Source organism: Argiope bruennichi, chromosome 1, assembly GCF_947563725.1.
Source record: "Argiope bruennichi chromosome 1, qqArgBrue1.1, whole genome shotgun sequence".
Classification (NCBI taxonomy): Eukaryota; Metazoa; Arthropoda; class Arachnida; order Araneae; family Araneidae; genus Argiope; species Argiope bruennichi.
The window spans coordinates 72,761,836-72,788,249 of NC_079151.1; the positions used below are offsets into that span (position 1 = coordinate 72,761,836).

The 26,414-nt window shown below is 27.9% G+C and overlaps 1 protein-coding gene across 1 annotated transcript; it reads left to right on the forward strand.

The window, feature by feature from the left end:
• The first annotated feature begins 10,208 nt into the window (after positions 1-10,208).
• On the forward strand, positions 10,209-25,590 carry LOC129967785 (inhibin alpha chain-like). Its single transcript, XM_056081911.1, has 3 exons — positions 10,209-10,614; positions 20,947-21,243; positions 24,415-25,590. Exons 1-3 carry the CDS (start codon positions 10,284-10,286, stop codon positions 24,852-24,854), a joined length of 1,068 nt encoding a protein of 355 aa, XP_055937886.1. The 5' UTR covers positions 10,209-10,283; the 3' UTR covers positions 24,855-25,590.
• Positions 25,591-26,414: the final 824 nt, after the last annotated feature.

Sequence of the window (26,414 nt, forward strand, 5' to 3'; positions counted from 1 at the left end):
TGTGAAAGAATAAAATTAGGGGATTTCAGAGTGAAATTTCTCTTTTGTCTCAAAGAAGTAATACTAATTCTAACAAAAAGCGAAAGGAGACTCATTGAAATTTACTAAAACGTCCATACCTGACAATAATGTCAGTTTCTTTCGGTCACTCAAATTTACTTTTCAGCACAGAAATTAATATTTTGTGTTTATCCCTAATAATTTACAGACATGGCAGTAACTTAATATATCAGGTAGTCGATTTTGAATTTCATGGAAATCGAGAAGAGAAGCAATTTTCTATAGTTCAAAATGGACTATCCATTTAATGTATAAAATTATTGGAATTCCTTATCTAAAACGCAATTAAATTTGAATTTTTAAAAATTAAATTAGTTAAAAAAATTTATTAAAATTGTAGAAAAACAATGTAAAGAAGTTTTGAATCCATAGCTCGATACATCGCATCTTGATAATGTTTTAAGTTTTATTCGTTTATCTTTATTTTTAAATTTACCCATAATTATAGCGATTACGTGCAGACTAAAAAAATGTTTAATATTGTTGCAAGGCAAGGGAATATAAATACCGTAACTAAAGCAATTAAAAGCATTGTTGTAAAATATATTAAAAATATTTTTAAAACTTTATTAACATTTGGTAAAAACTTGTACAAAGTTAAAACATTTTTACCAAAGCTACCTTTGTTTAATCAATGTAAGGATGGATTTTGTTCATTAATATGTTATGAATTTATCGAGAGGAAAACGTTAACATTTTGAGTAATTTTTCATTAAAAATATAACAAATTTTGAAAAACCCTTAACCAGAATGGTCACGGATACGGGGGTATGAGACGGCGTTCTGTTCTGTAAGAACCTTGTTGCTATATATTAATGACCTATTTTAAAACAACACAAGGGTTATTTTGGAATGGAAATCATAATTTGAATTTAGACGTCGTCCTAGCAGGCATTCCCTCCTCCAAACTTTTAACAGAGTGGTAACATTTGGCCTCGATGGATTTAAGCGCACCAGACATGATTATGCGGCGGTTTGTCGGCGGAATCAGTTATTGAACTTGCAACCCTTCAATCCCGAAGCCGAGATCTTACCATTAGGTGTAACCAAAAGAATGAAGTAACCAAATACATAATTTGATAGCTTTAGGTTCAACAGTCTCCGTTGTAGAATGTTTTGCACGACTTTAACATGAAGCATTTTTAATAACGAAACTATCATTTGAAACTCTTTACTTACTTAGACTTAGAGCTAGCGAATTTGACTCATAATTTCTTCTCGAGAAGTATGAGCTCAATTAAAAAAATAAAGATTTTCAAAATTTTAATTAAAAGTTGGCATGATTAAATATTTTCTTAATAATTTCGTAGCATGCAATTATACAAAAATTATTTTCATACTACTTTAAAAATTAAAAATAAAAAAGCTTCTCGGTTATACCAGTTTTATTTCCTTATTATTAATTAACATGATCTCATTCTGATGTTAGTTAATGTCGTAACAACTTTTTCATGTTAGAAGGCAACTTTGTGATACCAAGTAGTAATTTTTTATCGTTTTTAGAAATCGATTAAATTGGATGAGAGTAAAATTTGAAAAATTTCCTGATTATTAATATTTTAGATGTCAATAGATACAAAAAAGGAGAAAAAAATTGCGAACGGAAAGCAGTTTCTGGAAATTATTTACTAGCAGGGCATTAAAATCAGCATTTTTGATGAATCTAAATCTGATTTCTTAGAAACAGATCAGATGATGCTATAATGTATAATGATGATAAACAGAAAAAAAAAGCGCTTCAATGAAAAAAAAAATGTTTTTAATATTTTTGTCCCTTTTATATTATAGGTGGTTAAAATAAATGAACTTTACTGTGTCCTAATGGATACAAAATATTAATTTATCTCCTAACAGCATATAGTAAATGTTAGGATATTTGTGCATATATATATACTGCCAGTGGATTCTTGATTTCTGGAAAATAATGGCAGATTTCCCTTTTACTATTTATTAATCAGATAAATATCTGAAATGTTTTTGTTCAAAATAGTACAGCATGTATTTACATAAATTCATTATTACGCTTCTTGTAATTCTGAAGAATTTAAGCTGTTTTGTGATTTCAGAGCATTTTAGTCTTATGCTTGTAAATACTTTTCAAAACTTTAGATTGTTTCATTCTAAATGAAATTTTAATTGAATTAAATTTATTTCATTGCAATATTAACTGGCATCTCCTTTCTCAAAATTTCCACATCACATCAACAGAAGAGCATCAATTAAAAAGATAAAATTTTGATTTCTGACTTCCTTTAAAGCTTATAAATATTTTTTTCATAAATTTGCAATTTGTAAGCATATGAAGCAGAATACGGTAAGAAATACTTTTTAATACAGAAATATGTTATTAAAAGCATTAAATCAGTTAAAATAATGTTTTTCCATTATATACAGCTATGTTTGGAAATCTGTTTTGGAAACGAAATTCCCGTTGTTATTCTTTGACAGTGTATTTTACAATACGGAATGAACTTTAACAAAATATCTGTGTTTGAATATTTTTCAAAAGAATATTTTTTTTAATTAAAGAATTTGTGAAACTAAGCACATATCACGCCTCCCTCCCTTTCACCATCGAACAAAAAAGATTTATTAGCCCTAGAACTGTATCAGGCTTTTTTTTTTTTTTTTTTTTTTTTTTTTTTTGCAAATTAGTAATTGCTTAACACATAACAAATTCTATGACTGAGAAATGGATAAAAAAAGTAAAAGGAAAAGTTATTTTACGAGGTGATTCAAAGGTTCTTGGATTACCTTTAAGATAGAGAAGGCATACACAGATTAGTCACTTTTATAAAGAAACATATGGTCTCAAAAGCAGTTATGATCCCTAGAAGAATCGCTGTGACGAAAGAATATGAATACAACACTGTGACGCTGGAAAACGAACACAACAAAATACAATGTTACGGTAAACAACTACCATAAGATTAACTTGGGAAACATTCGTGACAAGAGTTTTCGACAAATTTTCTCGTTGACCTAGTTTGCATTAGAAAATATGCTGGGCAATAATCGAAAAATAGAATATCAATCCAAATGACGATATCGTACTGTTGTTATGCAACAAGATGCTTTGTTGTGCATTGGTTTTGTTACTTTCACAGATACTACTTTCTATGCGTCTAGCATACCGTCTCTTGGAGGGAAATGAACCCAAGATCTATAATCGTTACAATTACAACCATTACTTTATTGTTACAGCGACTTTTTTTGAAGTTGCAAGTAGTGTTTGCGACCAATGCTCTCATATAAAGATGAAATTCTGTCTACTTTGCCTATCCTCAAAGTTGTCTAAGGATTACTCTAAAACCATACTGCATAAAAATGTTACCTATTCAATCAAATTTATGAAAATGAGAAACATTGTTTCAAAACCATTTGAATTCATCGCATTTAATTAATAAACACAATAGGAAAAAAAATAATGCGAAGTTTTTTTAACATGATAATGATTGTAGGCTGCATCTGTCTACAAACTACGTGATAATATGTATATGCATAATACAAAAATTACTTAAAAATATTCCTATTAAACATACCGGTAGTTATGGAATTACCCAAATTTAGAACTTAGTTACTACTTGAATGATGGATAATCACTAAGAGAAAAATTTTCAAAATTTTATTTAATTTTTTAAAGTTTTTATAAAAAATTTACTTAAATCTTAATATTTTTTCTCTAAATAACTTCGGAAAATATTATAGAAAAAAAATTATGCTATTTCAATTTTTCAAAAAAGAAAAAAAAAAAAAAACAGCTTCTTTGCGATATCATGATTATTTAGAGTTTTTCCCTGCAATTTCAATAAATTTAAAAAAAATATTTAAAACATATTTTATACCAATAATTTGTATTGTTTTAGTTATTGAAATTACAGATTTATATTTGCGCACATTGCGACGGTTTAAAATATACTTTTTGTACACACTTTATCGTGACTGAATTAAAGAGTAACTTTTAAAAATAATATAAAGGCACACAAATCTAGCTTAAAGCATTCCAATTATACGATGTTTTAAACTAGAGGCTCAAATTTTCTTTAAATATTTTTCTCGATAAAAATAAAACACTACCATACTAATCTTAAATAATACATAAAAACAAAAATACAATTATTCTTCTGTTTGTAAATACCATTGTAAATATCTGTTTGTAAATACCATATCATATTCTTCTGTAAATAAATACAACGCAAACATAAAACTTAGACACAGACTGCAAGTTGGGTAAATGTTAAATAAAAATAATAATAAATAGTATAAAAATATCTCAAAACTACTATACAAATATTTATAAGTTAAAAGTGATGCTAAATGATAAATGATATGCATAGATTTCATGATAAATTCTAGTAAATTAAAAGTGAGAGTATTAAATACAAAAAAATTGTAGTAAAAATAATTACAAATATTTTCAATAAATCTGAATCTGCTTATCAGTTCTAAAAAGTGTTAAATAAAAGGGTACTTATCTAATTATTCTTCTTGCTTTAAAGATCATTATTAGAAAATTACAATAAAGAAGATTTTGGAGAGATATAAGTCGTACATGAAAAAATTATTTAAGACCCTCATCTATGCTTGTTCTTCTTACTTATTCATATAAAAGTGATAAATCAAATAATTTAAATAAATTTTCTTAAAATCTACAAACGAGAAATAAAAGTTTAAAAAGAATAAGAATTACTAAAAACATTCGTATGGCAAAAAACAGCTGCTGCCATATAAAAGATTAATAAAGCAGCAAAATAGGGAAGCAAACGATATCCATTTAACAAACAATGATATTCTTTTTTTTTATTAGATTAAGATAAGAAACAATGGTAAATAAAATAAATACTTCTATCGGAAAAAATATTGAACTATATAAATTGATAAATACTTTTTTTTTTTTTTTGTATATAAACACAGCAGTAAAAACACGAATATTTTAGACATAGCTGCAGTTGGCAAATGATAAATCAGAAAAATTATTCGTAATTTAAGGCTTGATATTAATGTTTATGGTAAAATTCTTTGCGATTTAAATAAATTTAATACTTTTTAGGTTTTTTTTAAAGATTATTTTATATAAATCAATGCTATCTTTTAAGACAAAAAAGTGCTCTGAGAAAAATTATTTCATGAAAAATGACATTTATTAAACTTACAGGCGAGTGAAATTTGTGAAATTTTCAATTTAGCAATGTTTCCGCTATCTTTTTTGCTGTAGTGATATAGTTTTAATGCTAAAAGGGATTCCCTTTTTTGTCACGTTTTTTCTTATTATAGGCAGAACATTTTGTTCTTGTGGCAGCACAATTAAGATGTCATTAAAATAAATATATATTAATTCCATTGCACGTAATTATTTTTCTTCTATGCAAAATTAATGTTACTTCAATGCACACTTTACTTTACGTTCTAAAATTCTAATTAATTAATAAATCTAAAAATTAAATAACCAATAAAAAGACTAAATTATAAATTCTAAAAATTAATAAATCTTTCACTAGAATTTATAATTTGGAGGGAAAAAAAGATATTAATGTTTTCAACAAAACTTTTAAAGAAAACTGAAATAATATTCTACAGATTTTAAATGTCATTCAGTATGCTGTGGAAATTGGCAACACTTTCCCCATTTGAAATAAAATACCATTTTCTGATAAATGGTAAAAAAAATAAAAAAAAAATCGTGTGGCAAATATTTGATTAAAAAGCACAATAAAAATTCAAATTTTCACAAGAAACGGGAGAAATATTAACTATTCTTTGCATGAAAAACATTACAACAGCAAATTCATGAAACAAGAAACTTAACTTGCAAAAGATTAATGGAAAAAAAAAAGAAAAAGAAACACATTCCAGATTACTCGAAAATCAAATCAACTTTGAAGAAACAGAAAGGCGACTACACGACGCGCCTGAAGGTGTTCGTTTGAATAACATTGAACTTTTATCTGGAAATAATTTCAATTTTACTTTTTATTCAAGGATTCCAAACTCATGATCGGAGAAAGAAAACAAAGAAAGATTCTTTTGCGTCGCTCTTAGTCAGTTATCATGATCTTATATTATACACGATTTTGTAATTACAATAATTTAGTTTAAAATATTTCAATATCCTTTTTTATATTTTTTATTATATTTAGAAAATAATCTAAAATCTTTTATTGCATAGCATATATGTTTTTAATAAAAATATGAATTTATCTTACTTATATGCCCTCCTTATAAATACCAACGGATTAACAAAAAAGGCATTTGAAATACTCAAAAAAAAAAAAAAAAAAAAAAAAAAAAATCGAAATTCATTTCTGTAATATAAATTAAGAACTTACTTTTCAAATTCATATTTTGCATCAAATAAATCACATTTCCACTGCATTTTTGCATCAAAAGGATAAGAGATAGGTTTGATTTAAAAAGTATAACTAGTATATACAGTGGCTCAAAAAATTGAGAGTACACCTTACTTTTACTTGATAAATCTGACTTTCAATATAAATAACACATTACCCGATAGTGCAAACATGTTTTTATTTAGAGTAAAAATAAGAAAAAATCAACGAAAAACTTCTAAATGCATGTCTTTTGGCTCTTATAATGGCCTCTAAACGTCATGGTACCGATTCGACCCATTTTTGGTGGTATCTGAAGATATTTTACCCCATTCTTCTTGCACCACTTGTTTTAAATGGGTTTTGTTTCTAATTTTATGTTTTTGGATCACTGCTTCGAGTGTGGTCCACAGATTTTCAATGGTATTGATGTCGGGGTACTGTGGTGGTGTGTGTAACTGCTGTTTACAGTGAAAAAGACAACATATTTTGAAGGTACGTGCTTTCTGTTTGGGGTCGTTGTCCTGCTGGAAAATGAAATTTCCATCTAAATCCAAATTTTTAACACTTTCCTTTAGACTGCTGCGACCATATTGTTCATCCAACTTACTGCAGAAACTTTTCAAATCATAGGCAGAAGTGTAAATGCTGAAACTGTGCGAAATACCATAGACAAGCTGTGTATAAAAGTCGCATTGTTAGAGAGAAACCGTTCATCAGCTTGCAAATTCAGAAAAAGCATTTGAAGTTTGCAAAAACTCATCAATTGAAGACTAATAACCTTTGGAAGAAAGCTCTATTTAGTAATGAAAGAAAGCTCAACATTTTTGGCAGTGATAGCCATCGTATTGTATGGAGAAAGACAAATACTGCTTTGGATCCAAAAAATTTACGTCCTACAGTTAAACATGATGGTGACTCCATCATGATTTGAGGTTGCATGGCTTCATCCGGGGTAGAAAATTTCATTTTTATAGATGACATTATAAACGATATGGTTTCTTGAATATACTTGGCAGCAATCTAAAGGAAAGTGCTAAAAATTTGGGCTTAGATGAAAATTCCTTTTCCCAGCAGGACAACGACCCCAAACAGAATGCACGTAACGTCAAAATATGATGTCTTTTTCATTGTAAACAGCAGTTACACACACCACCACAATACCCCGACATCGATACCATTGAATATCTGTGAACCACACTCGAAGCAGTGGTCCAAGAACACAAAATTAGAAACAAAACCCATTTAAAATAAGTGTTGCAAGAAGAATGGGGTAAAATATCTTCAGATACCACCAAAAATGGGTCGAATCGGTACCATAACGTTCAGAGGCCATTTTAAGAGTCAAAAGACATGTAACTTAATAGTGACACTTTGTTTCTATGCGTGATATTGCAAAAATTTCATTGGTGTATTCTCAATTTTTTGAGGCAAAATTCTACGTATGTTTATTTAAAATGCTTCTGAAACTTTTCAATTTAGATGTTTTTCATTGATTTTTCTTTATTTTTACTCTAAATTAAACCATGTGTTATGTGTAAAAATAATTATGTTTGCACTTCCCGGTAATAAGTTATTTACTTTGAAAGTCGGATTTGTCAAGTAAAAGTAAGGTGTACTCTCAATTTTTTGAGCTACTGTATGTATGTGCTCTAAATAAATAAAATAATTTATTAACTTTTTTAGAAGGTGCAATTAATGTGACGTTTACACATAATAATCATGTTTTAAAATTAACATTACAACCTCGATAACAATTATTAGATAATTTTTTTAATCCGAAAAAAAAAGTTTTTTTTAGTTTTATTTAAACAGATCAATGATAATTAATATTTGAAATAGAGAACTATTGATCAAATAATTACGAATAATACAATTTTCCCATTTATTTATATAAGAATGAATGGAATAACCAAAACTCTGATTGAAAAAAATTAATGAATTATTTGGTAACCAGTATTATCACATTAAATAAGACTTAACGCAGAATATAAAATTAAATATCGAATTTTTATTTCTTGATTTAATAGTTCCAACAGAGATTCCCTAAATTGATGTTTAAAATTTTGATATCTAGGATTCGTTAATTAGATGTCAGACTATTTATTTATCTATGCTTATACAAAGCTCCATGTGTGTGTATGTGTGTTCATGCGTGTGTGTGTGTGTGTGTGTGTGTTGGCGCTCTACAGGCCAGATCGTTCGACCTACAGTTACCAGATTTGGATCATGCATATCTTGGAGGTTGGCAATGTGCACCTGTTGTCCCTTTTTTTGTACTTTAAATTATAATTTTAATTATTAATTAAATACTAACTTTTCCGCCAAAAAAATCTTTTTGTTTCCCCACCGCCAAATGAGTAAGGCTTCAGTTTTCCCCCCACGCTAACGAGGATAGGCTTAACTTATTTTCGGCCGATTATTTCAAACGATTCTGTTTATTTTTTTAGTGTTTGATGCATTAAAAATTAAACATTGTTAATTAATCGATCTTCCAGATTCATTCTGAAGTACTTTAGAATTAAAATAAAACAGAATAAAGGAAATTAAAAATAATATAGTATCATTTGGATTTTTTTTCGTTGATGAAAATCTACAATTTTAATGTTATGAGAATATGACAAATAACATCTATCTTACTTGTTGGAGTTCTCAAGTTTATATGAACACAAAAACAAATAGTCTATTAACAAACATATATAATCAAAACTTAGTAAAATCGTAAAAATCTACGATTATAGTAATTAGCCTTTATGTCAAACTTTATATAACCAGATCGCTTCATTTTTGAGTTTCATACACAAGAACGAAAGAAAATATATAAGTCTTGTAAACGGAATTAGCCTAAGATTTCACAAAATTTTATAGTTTTTATGTTCATACAAAATTACACATACTAGCTTGTTGCATTTATATTTATTTTTTTTTACTAACGGATATAAGTAAAATTCCAGAAATAATTTCTTTTTAACTCAGGAAGGTTTAAAATATGGATAGTCACCACAATACAAAAGTCATCAAAATACATTAGGTTATTTTCTCTTCGCATAAGAGAAAGTGAAAAGCGAGAGTGAGAGAGAGAATTCTGGGAGGTCATTTAAACAGAAGCTTTTAATGGGCCTAAGAGAAATTTTAATTAAATTCGATTTGAAACTTTTACAAAACTTTAATTTAAATCCATTTTTTTTTCTCATGCCAAGTAAACATGAATCCATTCTTATAAATGCATATAATCAATATCTGTGGAGAATTTTTGCTTTTGCTTTTCTTAACCACTAAAATAACAACAGTGTTCATATTATTAGACAAATTCTCTATGGAAGACCTCCAAAACAAAGCAACCAAATAAGCAGTTTTAGGAAAACCTTAAAAAAAACGAAAACATCTCCTATGACAACTTAAATTTAATAACACTTTTGAAATGCAAAGTGACTTTAAAACCCAAATGACCATTTTTGATTATTTATCATGTACGATAAGCTATAATCACAAGCTACTGTTGGATAGAAACAATCCATTCTTTTCCACTAAACATTCTCAAGTGTCTAATTAACACAAAGTTGAAAATTCGCAAGCGAACTTAACTCGGTCCTTAGCTGAGTGGATAAAATTTTAAAAATAAAAAAAAGGGGAAAGAAAAAAAACTGAGAGAAAAACTTCACTGCTGAAGGTCACTCCTGTAACGTTATAGTGAAGAAAAGTTTGAAGTCCGTCTCCGTTTAATCATTATCATCGACCTTAGTCATACGATTCATCAAAATGTGAAAAAAGGAGAAATGGGTGGGAATCGCTACTATCTACGTAAACAATCTATCTACGTATTTTCGTTTTCTAAGAGACTATAAAACGATCCCAGGAGTAAGAAAAGGGTCTCTTTTTCCCATCTACCTCCACGCAATGGCCAGTCAGGCAAGAGCAGTATTCATTGCATGCGTCCTTTTGTTTTTATTCTACAGGGTCAGAAGTCGCCCTGAGGGATCTCTGAAACTGTTTTCTCCACAGAATTCGTCAACAGAGAGTGAGGAAAACGAACTTTCTGACATTCGACAAAAAGTGATCGAGAATTTCAAGTCAAAAGTGCTGAGAAGTTTGAAAATGCCTCAACCCCCGACCAGAAACTTTACGAATCACTTTCTGTCCAGCAAAATGATTGAGTTGTTGCAAGAAGAGGAGAAAGAGATAGCCCGAACGGAACCAAAGCAAAATGTGATCGTGCATCCGAGCAACAGTAAGTAACTTAAAAGTTACTCTTAAATAGTGTTTTCCTTGGTGAGCGTATCCTATTAATTTGCTTGAGATTTTCTTTTTGAAATTCATAACAATCTTGGCCTTGATCATAGTTATCAATTTACTTAAACAATTTTATAACATTATCACGTAAGTGTAATGCCAATAGTATATACAAAGAGAAGAAACTGAAGTGTTCTAACGTCAAAATACGAAGTTATCTTTTACATGTTAAGTCCTTGAAAGTTCAAAAGACGTGTATTAAAATTTTCTACCATAAAATATAATTAGAATTAGTTTTATTAGAATTAATATTTTTATTTTCCTCTACAGTAAGTGCATATAAATTGGCCCATTTAAATACACTGAAGAAATTAAATGCGAAGGAATTCTAAAAAATATATAATAGTATTTTGCTTTTGTAAATAAAATTAATCAATCATTATATGTAGAGTTAATACAGCAAATCTATAAATGGCCGTTAACATTGAATAGTATGTATAAGAATTCTATAAGGGAAGTACGGAATATTAAAGATTAAAAACCGATGGACTTGAACTTTTCAATAATTAAAAATTATATTTATGATTACATAGTTTTAATAGCTTTTCAATAATTAGATGCTTAGGACTTGAACTTTTCAATAATTAAAAATATTTATGATCACATAGTTTTAATAGCTTTTCATTAATTAGATGTTTAACAAAAAGCTAAAACAAAAATCATATCTAATATTAACCCTTTCTAGGGCCGTGGGAAGTATGCTTCCCACCAAATTTATCAATCTTTGTATGAATTTATGTAGGTTGGTATAAGTTCTGACAAATTTTTTTAGAAAGACAGAAACTTAGATGCTTTAGTTCTTTATCTCTCACAAAATGATGTGTCTTGATTTGTTACTTAATTATTAATTAATCAAATTAAATTTATCTAATAAGTTAAATGAATTTCTTTTCTTATTCTAATTTCAAGCCTAAAAATATTTTAACATAATACGACTAGAAAAAAATGGCCCTTTAAAGGGTTAAATTACATGTGCCATTAATACTAAAAAAAATCTTTAAATCTTCTGAAAGTTTGATTAGAAATAACATGCATATGTTTCTAATCATAAATTTTTTTTAAAATTATTTTCACTTTTTTCTCCTTTATTGACTTTCATTTAAGCTAATTTTAAAACATTATATGAAAGTATTTTCTTATAAACGGTTATAAAATAAAAAAAATTTTGATTTATGAAAACTACTAATCATAAATGATAGGAATTTAAATTTTCGTTTTCGACATCTAAAGGTAAACTATTCTATGCGTGACATTTTTTCAAACTGCATACACAAAAATACAAAGCATTTGAGACACTACCTGTGATACTAAATGCTTTAATAATAAGAGTCGAAAAGCGAAATAAATATAATTTAACTACACATATATAGAAAGTATTAAAAAAAATTATAGATCGCAACTTTGTCAAATAAAATCTTCTCATCGTAAATATTATTTTTAAGAATAGTTTATTAATTCAATGCTTTTTAAAATGTTAGTTTTTAGAATAAATGGAATTTCCTCCATATATTTAAACACTTTTCATTCATAATTTTTAGATATTTCTCAACTATATTATTTGAAATCTTTTTATCTCATCAAGTAGTTTAATAGAACTTCTTGAATTTCTATTTTAATTTTTTTGTATTTTATTGCAATGCATTATTTCATCATTTACTCCTTCCCCGCGCACGAAATACAGAAAAAGTATTGTAATTGCCAAAAAGTTCAAAATCGATATTTAGACCTCCCAAAATTCGACACGTCATATTTTCAGATCTATGTCTCTCTGTCCGTGACAAAAATAACCAAAAACATTTCGAGCTGAACTGATGAAATTTGGCACATGGTCTTTATACCAAATGTGTAGGTTAAGTTTTGAGCATAGAAAGTCTTTTTGACTGGCTGTCCGAACATAAGTCAACACAAAATGAAGAGAGTTAGATAGATAAAATTTGGTGCAAAGATTTAACATTTAAAATGCAGATATTTATCAAATTTTTAACCATCTATCAATTTGTTCTTTCACAAGTATATAAATTCGATAATTCAAAAATTCAATGACTTCAATATTTGGTACGTGATTTTGTGATTCTAATTGTAGTTTTGATTTAAATTTTGTTTTCAATTTGATGTAAATAACGCGTCTGAAACCCAAATTTGGTTTTTGCGTATCTATTACTAAATGCTAGGGATTTATAGCCAAAAAAAATCAACAAGGGTCCGAAGATAGATACAGGGAAAATACTAAATTCACGCCAATGCTCAACATTTCGTAATTACGTATGTCATTCAAATCATTCATAGACTAACCCAAGATCCACAATTTTATGCAGAAGAGAGGGATAAAACATTTATTAGAGAATTTGCAAGAAAGTTTGGAGCTAGCAATCTTGCCGGGTTTTAAGTCATGGAGGAGTAGCAAGACTTGCAAGATAAAAAAAAAAAAATGTAATTGTGATTTTCCTTTTTTACTTTCAATAATTAATTTTTTTAACTTTTAGAAAAGGAATCGGATGAGAATAAAATTTTAAGTACCCATCATCTAAGCTAAGCAAATATAAAGAAGGAGTAAAATAAAATATTTTTGCATTTTGGTAAGATTTATCCATGCTACATCACTGGTTAGCCGCAAATTTTGATCAACCGATGAACTGTTTTCCTATATAAAAATTCAAATTCCACATGTAAATGCCCGGTAAATTGTCTATGATTCATATTCAGATAAAACATTTATAAAAGATAATATTTCAGTTTAATAATTTAATTTTTTTAACTTTAAATCTATTATAGCTAGCCTATAATACATTTTTATAGCTAGTTATAATAAGCCAGCTATATTAACCTGGTTTGGATCCCTGCTCGAAGGTTATCTTTGCAGGCCGGATTTTTTTTAACAATTTAAACTTTATATTTCACTAATTTGATCATACATAATGAGGCTTTTAATCAAAACATTAAAGCATTTATTTTTCTCCATTGTATTTCTATTTTCTATAAGATATTGTCTATCATACGACAGTGTATTTGGTATTTAATGGCATTATAGTTTTTAGGATCATAATTACTTAAATAATAAATTCTTAATTAGCGGCAGGGGAATACTTACTGATATTCCATTATCGTAGCAATGCATTCAATCAAAATTCACAATTGTAAATTCAATCTAAGCTGGGTTATATATATATATGTGTGTGTGTGTGTGTGTGTGTGTGTGTGTGTGTGTGTGTGTGTGTGTGTGTGTGTGTGTGTGTGTGTGTGTGTGTGTGCGTGTGTGTGTGCGTGTGCGTGTGTAATCACTAGCGCGATCTGTGCAATATTTACAGCCAAAAAATGTTGATTCCATCTCCAAGCAAAAAAAACGAAAAACATGGTTGTAATTGGGAAAGAAGATTCTTTGCTTCCATAATTCATTAAATTCTTTTTTTTAACACTATATCTGTATTCATAGATCAAAGACACCAAGTCACGGAAATGCTCGTTCTTTAGTTTTGAAAATGTACAACATGGAAAAAATTATTGATTGATTGTATATATGTTTAAAAATATGTATATTTAAAGGTCAGGAAAAAACTACGTTTCAGCAACATATTTTCCATTTCCATAATATTTTTTTGAGAATTGATCGATATATGCAGTAGTATGAGACCAAGATATCCAAGATGTTTCAATAAATTTATAATTTAAGCAAAAAAAAAAAGTTAGTTACTCACTAAAATATTAATTACAAAAACATTTACAATTAATTTAAATTTCAAGTTTTCGTTTAATCAATTATCACGTTTTGTAACTAATAGTTTTTTCAAGAAAATAATAGCAAAAAATATACATATTTTTTAATTTTAAAACTTATAAAACTATTGTCATGAAAAAAACACGCGTTTGAAAAATGGACAGAAAAACAAAATTTTAATTTATTCACACATTTCGTAGTGCTCTGAAATGTTGTTTGCCAGAAAATCATGAATTCTGATACCTTTCAAGTTTGAAAGTTATCGAAATTCTTAACAATCTAGATAAGCAATTCGGAGAAATATTGCAGCGTGTAAAGTATCAATCTAAATAATTTTGACCTTTCAATGACAAATTGTTATTAATTTATGTTGAAGGAGTAACACTTTCTTTACGAAAATATGTTTCAATCAATAGCTAATATAAATGTGTATACAAATTTCGATTTTTTTTTTTTAAATTCATACAAAATAAAATTCTTCTACGAGATGCAGCTTGCATTTTATTATGCACTGCTCATTTTCTAAGCCTTGATCTTGAAGACGGATCGCTTGTAAAATCTTTCTAGATGAAAAGTTTTACTTATACCCCCTAAATCAAGTCATCAATATAATATCAAGATCAATTTATCAGTTAATATAACCCACTTTCATATAAATTAGCACGTTGGCTGTCGCGTGATTCCCACCTATTATCTAATTAGATAACCCTTTCTTTATTGCAATCACGAGATAGCAGAAAGGGGGTCAATCAAATTAGATATAAGCGAAGTATTCGAAAGAATACTGTTGCTGCAAAAACACATAGAAATTAAAACTCAAATAATTTCCGAACTTTTCCGATTTCTTCATAAAATGCATGTTTTTTACATAAAATCCTAAGATCAGGAATAAATTGTATATTATAAAATAAATGTTTTGAATTTGAATTGTACATTTCTAATATTTTAAATATTTTTCAGACTCTATTTTTATATATATTTTTTCTTTTTACATAAAAAAAAAAAAAAAAAAAAAAAAAAAACTTTATTACATTAAAATCATATTCAACGCATAAAACTTTCTTGTGCACTATAACTATTCTTCTTTAAATAGCTTTATAGAATTAAAATAACTTTTAAAAAATGATTTCATACGCTTTTTTTTTCTTGCATGTTTATGAATATTTGAGGCAAAAATACTTTTACCTCTCCATACAAAATAAAAATTATATTTAGTCTTACAACTATATAAATCAATCCTAAACGAGGTGCAAAAAAATTAATTGAAAGATTTCATTTCATTTTTTAAAATGATTCATTGGAATAATTCACATTTTAAATCTGCGCAAAGGGTTATCTGGAGATGCATTTAAAAACTTCAGTAATTGTCAGACAACGAGATTTCATTTTAGTCTGGACGAATTATCATTAAAAGTAGCAAAATTTGGTGGTGGTGGGGGACCTCAATAGCAATTTTATAGACTTAATTTGTTGAGTTGACTATTCGAAACATGTCTCTAAATTTGCACTCGAACAGGTTACTGGGAAAGAGGTGAAGATATGGAAGAAGCTTTAACGCTGTTTAATTAAAAACAAAAACAAAAAAACTATTAACATGACAAGGAAATATAATTTAAAGTTGTAGGTATTAAAAAGATATATAAAATGAGAGCTATAGAACATAATAATAGCAAAATTAGGTCAGAAGTAGATTTTTAAAACGTAAAAACTTGGTAAAATATTTTTTATTTGGATGAACGTTTGGAATGCTTTTTAAATACTGCTGATAAAATTTTCAAATCATTATCAATATTACTTTTTTTTTCTTTTTTTGAAGAATTCGACTTTGCTAGGAAAACAAGCCAGAATCATAGAAAAATGAATTTAAGTACTTTTCTGCAATGAGAATTCGCGAAACTGCAAAAAATTTCATTTTAAATCTGTTATTCTATGATTTCAAATGATATCATAAAATCCGCATTTAAAATGCATTTAAATACTTTTCTGTCAATGAGAATTCGCGAAACGGCAAAAAATTTTATTTTAAATCTGTTATTCTATGATTTCAAATAATATATAAAATCCGGTTTTCAAAAAAAAAAAGCGGTGAAAATTAAATTTTTGTACAATTAATTCTCAAAAAACGTTTCAAAATAGTAATTGTGAAAGCAACAATAATCGGATAATAAATACAGGCTTTAAAGAAGAGCAAAATGTTAATATGAAATTTAATTTTGACCATTAAAAAAATTGACTATTATGATACAATTTGAAATCGTAGAATAACATTTTTAATATAATTTTTTTTTTTTTCGAATCTTGAATTCTGAGGTATAGAAAAGTATTTATAGGCATCTTTTCACCGATCTTGTATTTTTTTATTGTTGTTTTGTTCCTATTCGTTTTCCGCAATAAAATCGAATTTTTCAAAAAAAAAATTAGATATTGATCTGAAAATTTTACCAGTTATTCTTTTTTATACAAAACGCACCTAAGTGAAATACCAAAATGTTTAATCAAATAATAAAAATATTTTTTTTCCACTTTTTTAATCTACGTTATATGTTATGACCATGTTGCATATCTTTTTGATACCTTCAACTTCTTTCTTTAAACGTTTCCTCTCGATAAAATAACTTTTATTTAAACGGTGGGAAAAAACGGTGTTAAAACTTCCGCTCTTTTATCCGATAACGTATCAGGGTTAAAATCTAGAGAGCTATTTTGGTTAATCAGCTCAACAACTTAAGCTAATAAAATAGCTGTTATGTAACTTTTGCCAAGAAAAAGTAAAAAAGTATAAAATTGCTGTTATGTAACTTTTCCAGAAATTCCACTGGGTTATTTTAAATTCACTTTCCACTAATTCAACTTTTATATAGACACGGATCATTGCATAAAATTCTAGATCATAATTTCATTTCTCGATTTTTCTGCAAATCCATCCTATACGCAGTAACTGTATGATAAAAAATACATTCAATACAAAAAATGAAAGGCATTAGAAGGATTAAGTATACGCTTATATGCCACGATTAACATTTTACAATATTTCAAAATTACGAAGCTTCAAAAAATTACGCTAATATGACAATCAATCAACACCAAAGAGAAAAGTGAAATGTTCACAAAAACTTTAACATTTACTTGCGTTTGATGCAAAAATTTGATAGAGCAGAATCCGAATTTAAAAGTCACAATTTGTCACAAGGCGCCAGTAATTTTTTGGACGACTTAAGTTTTCGAACGACTCGACAGTTTCCGGATTACCGTAACTAAATTTTGAAGTAGGAATAATTCAAAATTTAGCTTTAGCTATCTAAAAACATTCTCTAAAAATTGTAGTATTTGAAGATAAATCATTTTAATTTATCGTATATAAAGTCTAGAAAAAATATTGCAATTGTCAAAAAAAAAAAAAATAATAATCAAACTCCAGATTTTGACGAATTTTCATGTTTTAGACGTCTCTACGTTCGAAAAGCACTTTTCTGTAATTATGAGTCTGTGAACATGTTAACTCAAAAACGTTTTGAGTTATCCTGAAACACGTATCTAATTTGGTATTAGGAATTACTACTAACTGTATAGATTTCTATTAAATTTTATATGAAATCCATACTGAGGAAATCTGTCTATTTAAGTACAAGTAAACTACAAAACCCAAAGAGTAAAGTACACAAAATTTAATTCAGAGGTTTAGCATCCAAAATATAGATACTTATCAAATTTTGAACCAAATTGGTCAAATGACTGATCATCCATCAGTTTGCACTTCCGCATAAATCTAAATGCAATAACTCAGAAATGCAATGAATTAAATCAATTTAAATTCGTGGTGTCATCTTCTTGTAATTATAAGAGCAGTTTTGTGTCAAATTTTGGTGTCAATTGGGCGACAAGAAGAGCCAAAAATACATATTCGCGCATTGGATTCGCTAAAAATGGTACATTCACGCCAAAGATCTATATACTGTAATTATTGTTCATCAATGGCATGCAAACTGTTCGCCGCCTTACCGATGATACCCAATTTTATGAGAAAAGGAAGGGGGGTAGGACCTTTATTGGAGAGAATGCGAAAAAGTTTCGGGAGAACCATTCCAGTTAGATCTTATCTCCCCCCTCCCTTTTTCAGAAATATTTTTTATTTGCTTTTACATTGCAAAACCTCCAGATTATTTTCATGTAAAATAGATGAAAGGTTGTATTACACTCATAAGCATAAAAATTCAACAAGAAAAAAATTCATTAAACGATTAAAAATAAATCTGAGTTTATAAAGCTACCAGCATTTTAATATTATTAATTTGCCGTTTCTGCAATCTGCGATTTCAATTTAAACGTACCTCTTTCACTTATGAAATTATACGCAAAGAAAACAAATTACTTATCATAATTTTACAATTAATCACATTTTTGAAATAACAAATGTAGTTAGTAACACACAGCAACAAATAACTTTTCAACAGCAAGATAAAATGATAAAAATAATGACTTTTCGTTTGCACTCATTTTATTTGCTCATACAAATTTAGTAGACACTACGAAATGAAAATAAAAAGTAGCATTTTATTATTATTAAATATGGTTTGAATATTTTTGGTCGATTGAGCCGATTTCGTATAGTCTGGATGCATATTAGTTATTCAATGGAAAACAAAACTCGCAAAAGCTTTATTGCATTGATATGCATCTTCCATCTTGCCATTAGGGTAGAATAGTATTCATTTTTTGCTAGCGTTTTTTGTGGCAGATTGACGAATCTGCTCTTTTTTTCTTCGTACCGTTTCGTTTTTAAGTGAATCTACAATCTGCGAAACACATACCGGGTTATACCAAGTGTTACTGCCAAAGTCATCCGCATTTTACAGTTTCAAGAAGCTTTGTAGTTCTCTATGTTCGTATTTCAGGGCAATATCGCAGGGGCATTATGCAGATAGAGTACACACAGATACTACAGCACTTAAGATAGAGGACACTTAAGAAATTTGTTTATAAAATATATCGACATACTGATAGACACTAGTTCTCTTACACTGAACTAGATTCAACTGGAAGTATCTTTAAAAAAATTACATACCAATTCTTGGCATGCGGTATAGATAGAAAAATGTAAGACATTATTTATTATACAGTATTCTGCAAAGATGGTCATACTATCTTCTCGGATGAATTAAAAACTTTCCAACATATAAAGAAATTGAAGGCATGGAATATATGATCGTCACTTTTATCCTTTACAAATGCATTACCATTTCGATAAAAACTGAAAATGTAAAATCAGATTTCTATATTTAATAAATATTTTGAAGAATGAGTGAATAAATTTTTCACTTATCGTCCAATACAAAATTCCATAAATTCTTCAACAAAATAAATGATAAGTTTTTTCCCCCTTTTACTTTTTCGATTTTTTAAAAATACCTTCAGGAAAAAAAAATGTTTTTAGAAATTTAAAACCTCGTAGAGGAAAAAATGCATTATTAATATTGTTATCGAAGATATAAAGAACTATGCCGTTTAAACAAACAATTGGATTTATTAGAACGAAGACTGAGAGCTTACTCATCACTCATGGGGCTCAGCTTTTATGCATAGAACAATCCAATTTGAAAATTTAGAAAGATCCAGAACCTTCCAGATCTTAGATAAACAGCAGATTAAATTTTATATAAAAGAATTTCAGTCTTTGGATAAAACATCGAGGTTGGGATTCGAACCATGGACCAACCAATCAGAAATGAGATGCTCTGTAAATTGAGTCATGGTGACAGTTAGTTGTTTTGATTTGTGCGGGAGTATGATAAAAACTGTGTAAGATAATTATAGATAATTATTAGCTAATTGAACACATTTGTATAATTGGATATCAACCATTACTTCATGAAAGTCAAATTTAATGTTGCAATTTGTATCAAAATGTCAGAGTTTGCTATACAACTTGGCGCCATTAGATTACTAATAATGCAATAAAATGCAACATTATAAATTTTATTTTCAATGTTTTGGAAAACTGCATCCAATTAAGTAATTGGAAATAATATGATCATAATGTTCATAACAAGAATTCTAATTAATCAGATTAATTGGGCAAGACCTGATCAAAATATTGTTGAAAGGAATATTTTCCTTCGAGAGGGGTAGAAAATGATTTGCTTACAGTATATTAATTTAATAATAACTAAAAACTTTATATTTTGCAAGTTTAAATACTGTATTAAACTTCTTGAATTTATCAGTGAGAATCGATAGCTTCGTGATCTGTTTTCAAACGAGGAGATTTTGTCAAGGGATTTCTTTCTTCTCTTCAAAGCAATCCGGATGTTAGCATTTCCGATAATTAGGCAATACACTCGGCGTTATTAATCTTATTTCTAAATTGAAATACACTTAGAAAAAATTAGCAAAATAATTAATATCTTAGCTTTGAGAGCTCCGAGTTGCAGATCGCTTGTGATATTTCAATTATATAATATCTCAGTTGAATCATTTCATTTTCTTTTAAAATAAAAAACAGCTATAATTATACTTAATAGTTCTTAATTTAATTTTTCAGCTAAATCATTTTTTTTTCAGATGATTTTTCGTGTCAGAGAGGAAATGGAACATTTTGTCGAAAATTCGACTTCAACATAACTTCGGATCTAGAATCGATAATCTCGCTTCACGCTTATTTCCACAAGATGCAATTAAACGAAAGACTTACTCTGTCGGTTTATGATCCAGATTCTCTTGAAGATGATCCTCTGGTCAAGCTTAGGGAAGATCCTGCAAGAGCCAAAACAAATCCCGAATGGATCTCTTTCGAACTGCCAAAGAAATTGGCACTCGAAGCTGAAGACAATCATCTAATATGCTCAGTTGAAATTGAAGGTAAGTAACAAAGTTTTTTTTATAACAGTTGCTTGCAAATAAAAAAAATGAAATCATAATCAATGAAATTAATTTGCATTTTAAATGACGCATAAATGTTACTTAAAAAAAGAAAATTACAATAATTTAAAGATAGCAATTCTTGCCATTTTACCCTATAAATAATTGGATATTTTCAATGGCATTTATTTCTTCAATGTATCCTTAATTATAAAGATCAAGCTAAAATTAAAATTCGGAAATTAATGCAGTTGAACTGGAAAGTAATCTCCGAATACATATTTGTAGTGATAATTGTTTTCATAAAAATAAATAAATGTTACATTTTATATATGTTGTCAATGTCTCTTTTTTTCCAACAGATACAAAGCTTATAGTGAGGTATAAAGTGTCTATAGATAAGATCTTCAGCCGATTTATACTATGTCACATTCCGTTTTTATTAAAATATGTCACTTGTTTTATATGTAAATTAAAAAAACCTTGGGTATAGTAATATCGTTGATATGTAACTATATCATACTTTTTTTTTTTTTTTTTTACATATAATGTAACCCCACTTTGGCCATATGTACCTAGCTCAGATGTAACATGCTGGAAACTCAAATGAAACGTTCTATAACCCACAATTTGCTTAACATCTATACTTATAATAAAGCTCAATGTGTGTGTGTGTGTGTGTTGGCGCTCTACAGGCCAGACCGTTTGACATACAGCTACCAAATTTGGTACATGTATACCTTGGAGGTTGGGAATGTGCACCTGGGGTTTCTTTTTTCGAATTTTTAATTAGAATTTTAATTATTAATTAAAAACTAACTTTCCCGCCAAAAAAATCTTCCATTTTCCCCACCGCCAAAAAAATCTTCCATTATCCCCAGCGCCAAACGAGAAAGGCTTCAGTTTTTTTTTTCTCCCAACAGTAATGAGGCTAGGGTTAAAATTTTTCGGCGGATTATTTCAATCGGTTCTGTTTATTTTCTTAATGTTTGATGCATTTAAAATTAAACATTGTTAATGAATCAATCTTTCAGATTCATTCTGAAGTACTTTTGAATTAAAATGAAACAGAATAAAGGAAATTAAAAATTTCTAATCTGCATAGCGTTACTCCAACTGGCGTAGAAAAAATCACGTATTTGCATTACGTAACCGGCGAAGAAAATTCACGCATGCGCATTCTGTTCTGATTGTTGCCATGACAACGTTATCAATGCATGATTTAAATTATTTTTGGGTTAGTTGCATGCTTTTGTAAGTAAATTGTATTTATGTTAGTTATATATTTTTTGTATATGCTTATAGTTTTAAGTACATCGTTTTTTAAGTAGTTTTTTTAAAACCTGTTTTCAACCGTTCATTTTAAACGATTCGTTTTATTTTCTTAGTGTTTGATGCATTTAAATTTAAACATTGTTAATTAATCGATCTGCTCATAATGAATCTAAGAAAATTTTGTTGACCAACTCTTGAGATATTACATAAATTAAAAAAGATATTCTTTAGTGCCCATAAAGTTTAAACGCTGAGTGACTCTATTTTCAGTAATCAGATTATAAAAAAATGCTTTGTTTCAGTAAAAAATATTATTATATTAATTGAAGATAAATTCTTTCCACTTTAATTTAAAGCATAAATTCTACCGTTTTCAACCGTTTATTTTAAACGATTCGTTTTATTTTCTTAGTGTTTGATGCATTTAAATTTAAACATTGTTAATTAATCTATCTGCTCATAATGAATCTAAGAAAATTTTGTTGACCAACTCTTGAGATATTTCATAAATTTAAAAAGATATTCTTTAGTGCCCATAAAGTTTAAACGCTGAGTGACTCTATTTTCAGTAATCAGATTATAAAAAAATGCTTTGTTTCAGTAAAAAATATTATTATATTAATTGAAGATAAATTCTTTCCACTTTAATTTAAAGCATAAATTCTACGGGTGCTAACAGAAAATGAGAGAGATACATATTACGTTATGACTGAAGGCCTTTATAATATTATGAATGAATTATATGATAATCAAAATTTGAAGTTTTAAAATATTTTGATGAAGAAGCTATTAAAGTAGAAATTGCATAAAATATTTAATTATTAAAATTTTAACGAACATTAAGATTGGCGAACCGGCTGGTCGCCAAAGGCGGCTAGTATTTCAATAAAAGGAAAATTTTATGTTATTTTTGGAGTAACTATCAATAAATATGGGAATAAACGGTTCAAAGATATTTTGGTATCACATATTGTATACAAAGAGGTATTATTAATATTTTCACATCAATAAACAGTCTTTGCCATTTTGTACAATTAATTTTAACAAAATAATAAAAGGCAATGTGGAAAAATTGTGCTCAAGTTTACTGATTACAGTACTATAAATATAATCTGTTATATGACGAAAGTCAGGTCAATCTCAGCCGAATAAATAAAATGAAATATAATATTATCCAGCTTAAGGACAAGATACGTAATGTGTAAAAAGTAGGAGAACTACTTAAATTGATAAACCTACTCAGGAAAAAAAAAAAATGTTTCACAAATACATATTATTAATATAAAGTTTTTTTTATTCCTTATCTCAAATAAGCACTCATTATAAATTAATTGTTGATGCTTCTCTGCCTATTCATTGGCAATGAGAAGTGTAGTTAAAATATTGTGTATTATGTAGTTGTAATTTGATTATCTTTCATACATATAATAAATGTTTCTTTTTACAATATAACATTTAAACTTTAATAGCAGATATTGTATAGCATTAACAAACATTTGTTTGAAATAATTAATGCTTCCCATAAAAATATGTACCCTAGAATAAATTTCTGTTCGCCTCCCACATTCTTTATGCCCTATAAGTGTCTTTCAAGTTCATAATAACTATTGGAATCCTTTCACCAAATATACAGATGATAATTGAAAATGATTATGGGGGATTATACATCAATTTACTTCTTCTTACCCCCCTCCTCGAACCATCTGGAAAGAGGTAAACAGCAGGGGGGAGGGGATTTCAAAATGTACAATTGTGGATTTAAATACATTACAAACACTAGAAAATTTCATGAGACAAAAAAAAAATAATTGTTGTAAGTGAAAAGTGTAATAACATTGCATTCAATGCAGCATATTGTATTAATTAAAGTTTTTAATGCAATTTTTTTATTAATAGGTTCTGACATTTCTGTTAATGAAGAAGAAAGTCCTTTTCTGGTAATCACAAAGCATACTGAAGTCAAGGACCGAACTAGGAGAGAAGTTGAAGATGATTCTTTAAGCGAAAATTGCACTTGCTGTGCAGATAATTACCACATCACTCTAGATGATATTGGATGGAGTAATTGGGTTCATTATCCCAAAAGCTTCAATATAAGGGTGTGCAGAGGTCAATGTACTGAAAATTTAAACTATTTTACAATTAATTACTCAAGAGTTATTAATTCATTTTACAAAATAAACAAGACAATTCCAAAACCAACTTGTAATTTTTGGGGACCTCGTTGTAAAGCTGAGACATATTCTTCTCTAGCCATGATCTATCAAGGAAATGATGGAACACTCTACAATGCAGACATCAATGATATGATAATAAAAACTTGTAAATGCATGTAAATAAATATATAACTAAAGTTGAAATGCAGATTTCATAACTATTGATAGTGATCCAAAATGATAAAACAAAAGTTATCTAAGTAACAATAAGTATAAACATTATGAAATTATTGCATATATTACATTTACACTACTATTTAAACAACTAGAAAAAAAAGTATCTGAAATAAAATGTAACAAAAAAAATTATTAAACTTGCAAATATGAATTACTGCAATTTATTTTATGCAAAATTACACATTTAAATTTCTAAAATAATAATACTGAAATCTGCATTTTAAAATTCATCCACTGATACCAACGATTTGTATTATACGTGTAACAGTGCTATTTTTAAAATTATTTCATTTTGAATAGGGCTTCTTAAGCTATTTGTATATTGGGCTAACCTTTTTCGTAATAAAACTTTCATATACAAAAATTTACCATGTCCGTCAAAATAATTTGAAAAAAAAAAAAAAAAAAGAATTCGAAAGCAAATTTTATTGAAATAGTTTTTTTATGTGATGAGATTTTATCAATTATTGTTTCTAATATTTAATAACACAAAAGAAAAAAAAAGTTATAAACATTTCTATAATTAATATTATTTCAGACAATTCCAATTGTAGCTGACTACAAGCTTAAGAAGCCTTGATTTAGAATGTTTTAATTTTTAACTAAAATCCTATGTTTTTCCTTATTTATTTTGTCTTATTTATACCTGTATTACGGTTTTAACCTTGTACTTTATTAAAAAAAAAAGGTTTATTGTTCTCTTCTTAGAAAGAAATAAAGTATTATTACCATCAAGGATTCAAAGCTTTTAATTTTATAACTATACAATTAAGAGCTATATTGTTTATGAAACACTGTCATCATTTATCAACTTTGAAAATTTTTTATTGGCACTATAAAATATTGAGAAAAAAAAAAGTCTGCACATTTTAAAAAAATCTTAATTTTGATTCATATGTAAAAAAAATTGGGTTCAAAATGTTAGAACTTCAAATCTTAATAATTAATAGACAATCCTCATTTTTTTTTCTCCAAAATTGTGAACATTTAATCAGCATTGGCTTTCCCATTAAGGCTATAGCACTTCTTGATCTTATTTTAAAAACTTGTATTTTTGTTGTTTTTTTAATCCTATTTGGTCATCCCTACCGCACCACAATGATGGTTTAATAACAGCATAAAATGAGAATAATAATCAAAAAGAAGATAGAAAATGAATCAACAAGTAGGAGAAATCTATGACGCATGAATAGTTCTAGGAAGTACCAAGCATGGCTGAAGACAAAAAGTGACAGTTTCTCCTTTTGAGATTTGCAAGGATTGAGCTGAAATTTATGCAAATCTGGTTTAGCATTTGGCCAACTGATACTCTCCCACTTTTTTATTCAAGTCGTGACTTTGCTCCCATGATTTTGCTTTTTTCCATTCCAAATTTTTGGTTTTGGTTTCACTTTCCAGTTGCTCCAAAAGAAACACATTTGGTTTATTGTAGATGTGTTTCTTAGAAGCTTTCTAAAAATTAAAGAAAATTTTCTGAAATAAAATTTAGAAGAAAAAAACTAA

Coding starts and splice junctions, on each gene's coding strand:
- LOC129967785 (XM_056081911.1), top strand. CDS start 10,284: ATGGCCAGTCAGGCAAGAGCAGTATTCATTGCATGCGTCCTTTTGTTT. Junction 10,615..20,946: donor GATCGTGCATCCGAGCAACA/GTAAGTAACTTA, acceptor TTTTTTTTTCAG/ATGATTTTTCGTGTCAGAGA. Junction 21,244..24,414: donor ATGCTCAGTTGAAATTGAAG/GTAAGTAACAAA, acceptor TTTTATTAATAG/GTTCTGACATTTCTGTTAAT.